The 9,915-nt window shown below is 42.6% G+C and overlaps 1 protein-coding gene across 2 annotated transcripts in view; it reads left to right on the top strand.

Annotated features, from left to right (window-relative positions):
• Nucleotides 1–1,869: 1,869 nt before the first annotated feature.
• Nucleotides 1,870–9,915, top strand: part of PDZRN4 (PDZ domain containing ring finger 4) — a 394,640-nt gene continuing 386,594 nt past the window's right edge. The window contains exons 1-2 of one of the 2 annotated variants that reach the window (XM_030548958.1): nucleotides 1,870–2,604; nucleotides 5,860–5,946. In XM_030548958.1, the coding sequence (XP_030404818.1) occupies nucleotides 1,870–2,604; nucleotides 5,860–5,946 (822 nt within the window). The remainder of the gene's footprint in view (nucleotides 2,605–5,859; nucleotides 5,947–9,915) is intronic. The other variant, XM_030548959.1, reaches the window with a different exon arrangement.

Below are 9,915 nucleotides of genomic sequence, written 5' to 3'. Positions count from 1 at the left end.
AGGCTGTATTTTGGTACAGTTTAATTTTTGCATAATGATAATAGTCAGGGTGAAGGTCATGTTTGTGGTTCTCACATGGGAAATTAGACATGGTAAATGGTAGTTTTGTGGAGGGTGCTCTGTAAGGAGATTACATACATTTTGGTCTGTATTTGTGGTGTACTGTCAATTATGATGAAGTGAGATCTCTGATCTGAAATGTGTCCTAGGGACATCTGTGTGCAGGATTCCCCGTCCATGTGGGAAAGGAAGGAGGTGTAGTTGCCACGATGTCACTGACGCTCATGTCTTCTCTTCAGAGATACTTAAGTGGCTTTGTTAGAGTCATGATGTCCGGAAACTGACGAGGGCAGTGTCAGTGGTCTCCACTGGTCAGAAGACACTGTGGCTCCACATGGATAGCTGTAACTACCAGCTAATGCCCTGAGATGTGTGAATCTTGGACCAGCCTCTATGGCCCTTCCAGAGGGGGCTAGCCCTGCCACACCCCTGATCCAGTTAACTGAGGAAACCTCCCAGATCTTTCTCTGCTCCCTCCTGGGAGGCTCTCCATGGGGATGAGGGCAGCAATCTGGTCCTATGCTTTTCATAGTAAAGTCATGTGATGAACATATTATGGGTTTCAGACTTCAATGTATTTTGCTGCATGTGTGCAGGGATCCAGGGGCGAAAGTCAGGTTGGTGACTGATTCTTAATGATTAATTTCCAGATTTTCACATATTTAAGTTGTTCTTAAAATAGCAGTGTTCTTTATGCACGTTTTGTTGTTTAAGGGAGATCTACAAACAACTCCACCTCACTGATGGCATGTTTTTGGCCTGGTGCCATTAACTGCTTTAGCACCCAACCCATCTGCACTGCTTTCAATTGCAAAGATGGGGAACAGCCCCACAAAGGAGGAGCAGAGTAAAAACTAAAGAAAGAAAGAAATCAGTGCAGGGAGTTTAAAATGGTTCCCCTCTTCAGCAACCAGACAGTCTTCCTCACTCACATTTTCACAATCCAGCCTTAAACAACATACACTGAGCACAACAGTCCCAAGAGCTGTGCATAAATTTGAGATTGTAATGAGATCCCCCCTCCCATGATTTCTGAGCCACTGTAGCTGCAGGGGAAAGCCCTCCTGCAGGCCGCATCACTAGCTGGGCAACTAGTCCTTCTCTTACTCTGTGCTCTCTACACTGGCTAACCAAATAACCTGTAATTCCAGTGGTTTTCTGCCACTTCATTTGGGATTGTTTTTCACTCCCTTTTCTAAGAGACATGATAAAAAAGACTTTAAGCTACTGTTGGTGGTGGGTGGGAGGAATGTCCTAGCAGCCAAGCACCCCAGAGGGGCAAGGAGAAGATCTCTCAGAGTGAAACAGTTCCAACTTTGTGTGTGGGCTTATCGTCTGCCTGGCATGCCAGCAGCTCCCTTCTGCCCTTTTCGTGCACCTCCGCCCACCCTTTTCCTGGCTCCCCTCCTGCACAGGGAAGGGAGCTGGCGTGGTTGCTTTCCCCTCATTCTGCAGGCGCGAGTCTGAGGCTGGCAGCTCTCAGCTTCTTCCCTCCTCGTCCTGCTGCATTTCCCTTCTAGGAGGGATGCACCGAAGGAGCTGGGGGGGCGGGGGCGGTATTGGGCGGTATCTCCTATTAGAGTTAATACGGGAGGGTCAGGGAACATGGTGAGCAGCTGAAAACTTCAAACCAAACAAACTCTGCGCTGCCCTGCCCCTCTTCACCCCCCCACTCCCTTTCCTTGGAAGTTGGAGCTGCGCTGCCTGCATCAGCAGTCGGGCTGGCAGGAGAAGCAGCAGAGCAGCAGCAGCCGCCGCCCCTGGAAAGTTGCTCGCAGCCCGCTCTGCCCCCCCCCCCCCCCGCCAGCCATGGGCTTTGAGCTGGATCGCTTTGCCGAGCCCGTGGACCCGGATCTCAAGTGCAAACTGTGCAGCAAGGTGCTGGAGGAGCCGCTGTCCACGCCGTGCGGGCACGTCTTCTGCGCGGGCTGCCTGCTGCCCTGGGCGGTGCAGCGGCGCCTGTGCCCCCTGCAGTGCCAGCCCATCTCGGCCAAGGAGTTGCACCAGGTGCTGCCGCTCAGGAGCCTCATCCAGAAGCTGGAGATCAAGTGCGACTACAGCCCGCGGGGCTGCGGCCGGACCGTGCGGCTCCACCAGCTGGCCGCCCACGTCGAGATGTGCGACTACAGCCCGGCCCGGTGCCGCCAAAAGGGCTGCCCGGAGGTGCTCAGCCTGAAGGACGTGGACGCGCACATGCGGGAGAGCTGCGAGCACCGCCCGGCCGGCATCTGCCAGCAGGGCTGCGGCTTGGTGCTCCTGCAGCGGGACCTGGCGGGGGGCGCACAGCCGGGCGGGGGGCACTGCTGCCTGCGGGCGCTGCGCAGCCAGAACAGCAGCCTGCAAGGCCAGAGGGCCAGCCTGGAGCAGGAGCTGAAGCGACAGGCCCTGAAGTGGAGCAAGAGGGAGAAGGCGCTGCTGGCTCAGCTCGCGGCGCTGCAGAGCGAGGTGCAGCTCACGGCGCTCAGGTACCAGGTGAAGTTCAACCAGTACATGAGCCACATCAGCAGCATCACCAGGAACCTGGCCGGCAGTCACCCCTGCAAGGTGAGTGAGGGAGCGAGCGGGCTGGGGGCGGCAGGAGCCCCGCCTGGCGGCCTCTGAAGGGAGCAGCCCCCTTCCCCAAAGCCCACTGTTTGGTGCGGTGTGACCCGCTGCCTGACTTTACACTGTGATCTCCTCTTTGCCAGGGCTGCTCCTTGGATGGCGCTTAGCAGACAGGGACGCTGGAACAATTTGCATAGTGGGGGTGCTGAGAGCCATTGAACCAAGCTGTAAACCCTGTATGTGATGGAAACCCCTTCAAGCCAGGGGAGGCGGGAGCACCCCTAGTTCCAGCACATATGCTAGCAGATCAGGGGAGATAGTGCCAAAGACCCTATGGACTTGGGACCAGGTTCTCTGCGCGCCAAACTCTGCTGCAGTCAGCAGACCTACCCCAGCAGAGACTGGACCCTTTGTGGCATTTATTCCATCTCTACTTGTGTGATCGCTTTTGGAAAATACAAATGGAGCTGACTCACACTGTAGCCTCTTCCCACCCCACTGCCCCTGGACCTGGGATTGCACTTTCAACCCCTGCAGTTTGGTGAGGTCCCCTAGAGAACCGCCAAAGGCAGAGAGGCAGTCAATTAACACACAGCAGGTTAGTGCCACTCTCAGCAACCTAAAATCTAGCTCTGTCTTGTTGTGCCAATGCTTGAAAAGTCTGGAAACAGTTAAAGTGATGTAAATCAAACTTTTACATTTCATTCCCCCATTCATTCAGCCTGGAAAACTCCTCATCTTTCAAGAGCTGTGAGAATAGTTTCAGCAGATTCTTTCTGACTCTCTCATTTTCTTTAAGTGTGCAAACGAAGAGCCTAAAATGCTGTCATAAATTACATGAGTCTTTTTAGGTTACATGTTTCATGTCTCCTTTTGTAGTTTAAGAATCTGGTGGCTCTAAAGGTTGCACACCAGCAGCCTCTGGTAGTTCCCAGTGACTCAATTTGGATGAGGATCTCATGTTAGGTTTGTCTGGAGTGAGAGGGAAACACAAGTGAGAGGAAAGGGCTTCAACTTAGCTGACAATAAACAAATTTGAATGCAAATCTTCTGGGGCAGGAAGTCCAGGTCAGACCATAATTCATCCAGCTGGGTGTAAACTTATTAATTCTGGTACTGTGTTTTCTTTAGATGGGCTTCCAGTTTCAGATAGATATGGAGCTAACAGATATTTTTTCCTTATAATTACATTATTAAGAAGTAGCTTGGGAAATAGTTTGTTGTTTAAAAACATTAGAATAGTTTATAGTTTAGGAACAGTTCTGCAGGGACACAGAAATGTCTTTAGTTTTGGAGAAGGGCATAATGATTGGCAGTTTTGACATTAGAGACCAGTGCTGCTGCTTCAGCCTTTTGCCAAGTCAGATGGCATTGCTTATTGAATTGCCTGGTTTTGATTGAATAAATAGACACGTTTTACTGGTGAGATGGCTTAACATGCTAAAAGGTTTGTTCTATAAAGCTTTAATTCCTGTCTGAAGGATTGCTGTGCGGAGTCTGACATTGTTGGTTGCAACCATGGTGAGAAGTGATTTAATAGAATTTAAGCACTGCTCAAGAGACTTTTCTTTCAAAATCTGTATTGACTCTTTTGAAGCACAATCCAGAGGAAAAGATTTGCGTAGTCTGGCCAGCTTCTGAACTAGTATGATATGCTGAACTTCAAATTGCTATAAAAGAGACTCACATTTGGGGCACTGATTCAAATTCTCAGAATTTTTATGTCCAGGATTAAGATGATAAATTCAAGTCTTATTGGAAATAAAATACTTAGTGTTTTAGGAACTTGAATACTTAAATCTTTTTCTTGTTTTTTTTCTCCCTACTTCCTCCTGGTGGCTAATCCTTGGGGTTGGGGTGTTGGCTTTAGAAGATATGCTCATATATCTGCTTCACCTCTGGGAAGATATGATGAGGTGGAACGAAGAGAGCCAGCAATGATTGCAGTGACGTGCAGAGTACACAAGAAAAATAGTCATATGTGGGGAGGAGGTGAGAAAGAACAGGATTTTAAAAAGGACATTTTAAAAGGAAGTTGGCACATTGATATGAAGGCAGTCCTCTTGCGTAATACTTCAATAGCTATAATTTCTTGTCACTACCAGTAGGTGCTGCTGTATGTACTGCCTCAGAGAAATATGTTACAGAAGACAAGGAAAATGAATAAAATCCTCATTTGGAAGAAAAACCATCAATAAAGTAAAAAATGTTCCTCATTAATTTAAAATGTATCATGCTGTAATATAAAACTTCACTGCCACAGTTAATGAAAATCTGTTTGGATATCAGAGTGCCTCCACATTCATTATTATATTCTGAATATTTAAAAATGCACAGTTTCTTTACTTGTCAAAATTTCTTAAATTTACCAATGTATAGAGAATGACAAAACACAATCTTACGTTACTTGGTACAGGCTGAATACAAAATTTCTGTAGGGATTATGTCTCCTGAAATACAACTGGTCTTATATGTGAAAATTCAAAATAAATTAAATTACTATGCTAAAGAAAGACCTGTGATAATCTTTTTTGTTTTATTTGTATGGTTTAGAAAATTATGTAACATTTTTACCTAAGGAAGTAGTTTTTTTTTCATACATTATTATTTTTTAACTTTAGTTTCTTCACTGTTTTTTATTGTGTGACTTATAAAATCACATCTAGGATTTTTGTGTGTGTGTTTTCTAGCTTATTTGCTTTACTTCGCTGTGAAGAGAAAAAAGGTTTCCCCCCCTCTCCGAATTGCTGTGGAATTTATATAGAACCAGCTTTTGGAGCTGGAAATGGTAAGAGGCAGAGATGTGGGTGAAATCCTGGCACCATTGAAATCAATGAGAAAACTCCTATTGACTTCACTAGGGCAGGATTTCACCCATAAGCTTAATATCTAATGTAATTAGTATATACAGGGTTTGTTTTAAAGGTACACAAACATTTGAGGCCTTATTTCAAGAGGTGCTGAGCACTCCTAAATCCACAAACTTACTAAGTTTTATGTGCTCGGCACCTATGAAAATCAGGTCCTTGGTGTCTTCAAGGTACCTGTTACATTTCAGTGGTATTTGTTTTTTCCATCGTGTAAACTCCTGTGTCATATATAAGTATGTAGCACTATTTTAAATCGGAGTTTTCCATTCAGCCAGTTTGTGTTGCATTTTCCACAGTGAAAAGCTATAGAACATTGATATATCCCCTTGAAGTATTCCTTTTCATATAACATTTTTAAATTAGCGTTTCACCCCTTTTTTCTTAGGGAGGAGAATCTAAGCCATTAACCATCATGCTACAAAGAGAAAATGATACTTTGGGATTCAATATTGTAGGAGGACGACCCAATCAGGTAATCACCAAAGTAAATATAGTTTTTCCTTTTTTTTAAAGTACATAGATACTTTTTTATTATGATGCGGCTGTTATTAGCAATAAAAACAAATAGCTGGGGCCAACTTCTGCTTTCAGTCACACCATGGATCTGTACCAGCTGAAAATGGGTACAGAATTTGGCCTGCAGATTTAAGATCTGTGTTTTTTTTAAATAATTAGATTTACTATTTTTAGGACCCAGTCCTATGAGGGATAGTGTACCCTCAACTCTAATGATAGGGTCCATAATACTTTTAGAAGAAACCTAGGAGCTGTCTGCAGTCTGAATTCATGTGAGTCATTTGTGCTTATGCAAGTTGCCCTGTTGAAATCAGTGGGACTATTCAAATATGTAAATGTTGCAGAATCAAGCACCTACAATTCTGTGAAAAAATACTTGATTATGTTCATTAAAGGGAAAGATCAAAATATTATTCTGTAGCTGCACGACCTGCTTCATAGTCAAAACAACTGTCTTGCTAGTGTATGCATTTAAATATATATATAAAAATTATAAGTCAAATTGTATTTTCCACCTTCTTGAATCTTAAGTCAGTCTTAGCTAGCTTAGATTTGGAAAGACTTTTTAAAAAAAATCCTAGAATATTAATACCTGTTTCCTTATATAATAATGATAAAGAAACTTGCTAAACTGAAAAATTGATAGTTAATTAAAAATGTTTCATAGTGTTTAGTTAGTTACTCCGTACTGATCAGAGTTTTTCTTTTTGAAGTTGTAAAGCTGTAACCTGCTACTGCTCTTTTAGAAACAAAATATTGGGGGCAGGGAGTGTGTATGCTCGGTTTGCATGTCTTCTCATCATTTCTAAAGCTATATTTAGTGATGCCAAGGAGTCTGCTCCCATTAGCACCAAAGCTCAAGAAGTACAGGGCCTGCTCTGCAGAATTTCACTGCTAGGTCTTGTGGGTAAATATGAAGTTCTGCGGGTGTCATATGCGTTTTATAAAGAGTTCCAAAGTATGAGCTTGTAAGATTTCTTAAGGAAAAGGATGAAAGTCCAGGACTCTAGAAGACATGCATATTATAATACTTACATTGCAATGTATAACACCTTTTCATAGTCCTGGTAAATGAAATCCATAAAATCTTTATTTTGGTTTCAATGTGACTTCTACAATTTAGGGCTGTGGAAGAACTTGGATTTTTGCATGAAGAAAGCAACTCAGTGTTTATTGGGTTTCCTGGGTTTTCTTGGGATTTCATTTTTTGAACTTCTAGATCACTGAACTATTCACGTGCACATAACATATATTGAACATTTTTTAAATAGTAAAATATTGAGGCTCTAGTTTCAATCTGTGAATGAAACCTTAATTTTTTCTAGAAAGTTCAAAGGAAAGTGATGAAAACAATTGTGGTTCTTATTATGCCTATTAAGAAAAAATAAGTAAGTTATAGCACTGTCTGTAATGGAGAGGTCATTGCTGATTGGGGAAAGGATGTGATTTTTGTGCAGAAGCAACTGCCATTGATTGTTGAAGAGATGGAAGTTGGTGAGTTGTGAATTGTTAGGTGGAAACTTCTAGAAGATGGGTAGGGCATCATATAACTTGGGTCTGTATAAAGCTGGCTACTTCATATTACTTTTCAGTGTTCAATGTTGAACTTAATTTTTTCCCCTCTCATTCTAACTGTAGTATATGTGAATACTACAAATAGTTGATTAGTGTTAATGGCTATCAAATGTCTGTGTGAGACAGAACTGACCCAACATGCCTGAAGCTGAAGAAAATCACAGGAAACGGGTTGAATGGACTACAATAATTAAAATAGATCAGTGTTTCCCAACCAATGTGCCATGGCACGAACAGGTGTGCCACAGAATTTTGGAATTTTGGAAAAGTCACTTGTGCATTTTGTGCTGTTGCTCTTCGGATGTATGCATGTGAGACAGACATTACACATGCTATGCTCAAATAACCTTGCCTTGCTGTTTCAATGGTATCACATGATAGCTGTGTTTTCTTATCAACTGTTAAGTAACAGTGCTGAATTTTGATTTGAAGACTTGAAAATGGACGAATATTTGAAGAAAAGAGAATCTAGCACCTCCACGTGAAGCTGAACATGAACATAAGAAAATCAAAGTAGTGAGCCAACGCTATGGTGAGAGTTATTTGCAATTTGGATTTTTATTTACAGCTGAACCATCTTGCTCTCTTTGACAGTGTCATGTGTTTGGGGAGAAACTCTCAAGCCATGCAGTCATGCCAAGTGATGACACCTTACAAGCAAACACCCATCCCCTGTCAATAGGGAAAATATTTTTTTGAGCGTTTGAAGGATCAAACTGAAAAACAAGTGCAAATGATGAAAGGCTGTAGCAGTTTCTCATAAACCAGTGGAAGCAAGCTACTTTGCTTGTAGCAAGGTGAAAAAGCCATTATACAATTGTAGAAATACTAATTTTACCAGCATGCAAAGAAATGATGAGAGAAATGTTAGGAGAATGCAGTCAATGAAATCGCAAAAGTTCCCCTTTCAGATAATATAAGTCGCCACATTGATGATTTCAGCTGAATTGAGACTGTGCTCTGAGAAAAATCAAATCAAGTGGAAAATTTGCATTGCAGCTTGCTGACTCAACAGATATCAGCAATCACACTGAACTCTTGGCTAATGTCAGGTATGTTGATGGAGATAGTGTAAAAGAAAATTTTTTATTTTGCAGACAACTGCCAGGTCACACGACTGGAGAGGAAATCTTCAGGGTGACAATGACCTGCCTTGAGGAGGGAGAATTGCACTTAGTGTTTGCACAGACGGAACTGGCTCCATGACTGAAAAGACAAGAGGTTTGTATGCAAGGTCAAAGAACAAAATCCAGATGTGCTGGTGACCTACTGTTTCCTGCACCGTGAAGCTGTCGTGGCCAAAAAACTGCCAGAAAAACTTACCTCAGTGTTGGATGGAGCAGTAAAGATTGTGAACTTAATAAAATCACAGTCCTTAAAATGTTGCCTTTTCTCATTGTTGTGTGAGGAAATGGGAGCAGAACACCAGAATTTACTTTTTTACATAGAAATACACTGGCTTTTCCATGGAAAAGTTCTCTCATGTTTGTATGAGCTCAGAGAGGAGGTAAAAATAGCTTGGAGGAATCCACATACATGGACCTAATCGCTGATGTGACACGGTGTGCAAAACTTGCCTACTTGGCTGATATATTCCATCACCTCAGTGAACTGAACAGGAAAAATGCAAGGTAGAAATGAGGATCTTGTCTCTTGCACAGATAAACTGCATGAGTTTAGATCTAAGTCAGCCCTCTGATGTGAAAAAAGTAGCAAAAGGCACAATAGAAATGTTGATCCTGGAAAGCACAACAGATCACATTGGCAGTATTTTGGTCAATATCTTTTCTGAGCATTTGAAAAGTCTGGAAGAAAAATTCAGCCCTATATTTTCCTTCAACCTAAACAGAAGATTTCGACTGGGTCTGGGATCCTTGAATTTCCTCTGCAATGGAAAGTGCTAAGAATCTTACAATAATGACTCAAGAGCAACTTGCTGAATTAAGGATGGACCACTCTTTTAAAATTAAGTTTGGCAATATGACTGTGGACTCATTCTGGTTGACACTGGCAGATGAATACATGATAATCTCCATTTTGTTGCCATTTTCAACAACTTACCTGTGCAAATTAAGTTTTTTCAGGCTTGAATTACATAAAAAACAAGCAAAGAGAGCATATGAGATCAGTGGAGCAAGAATTCCGAGTTGCACTGTCAACGTTTCCTGCTGGGATTAAGCAATTTTGAATATCAAGGCTAGCTCAAATTTCCAATGATAAGTAAGTTTTGTTCTAATGATTTTAGCGTGGGGTTGTGGTGCGCCACAGAACTCTTTTATTGAAGTAAGTGTGCCTTAGACTGGAAATGGTTGGGAAACGCTGAACTAATACTATTATCTAATATAAAAAT

This window comes from Gopherus evgoodei, chromosome 1, assembly GCF_007399415.2.
Source record: "Gopherus evgoodei ecotype Sinaloan lineage chromosome 1, rGopEvg1_v1.p, whole genome shotgun sequence".
NCBI lineage: Eukaryota > Metazoa > Chordata > Testudines > Testudinidae > Gopherus > Gopherus evgoodei.
The sequence above is the reverse complement of the archived record's forward strand: the minus strand, read 5'-3'. Positions and strand labels throughout refer to the sequence as shown.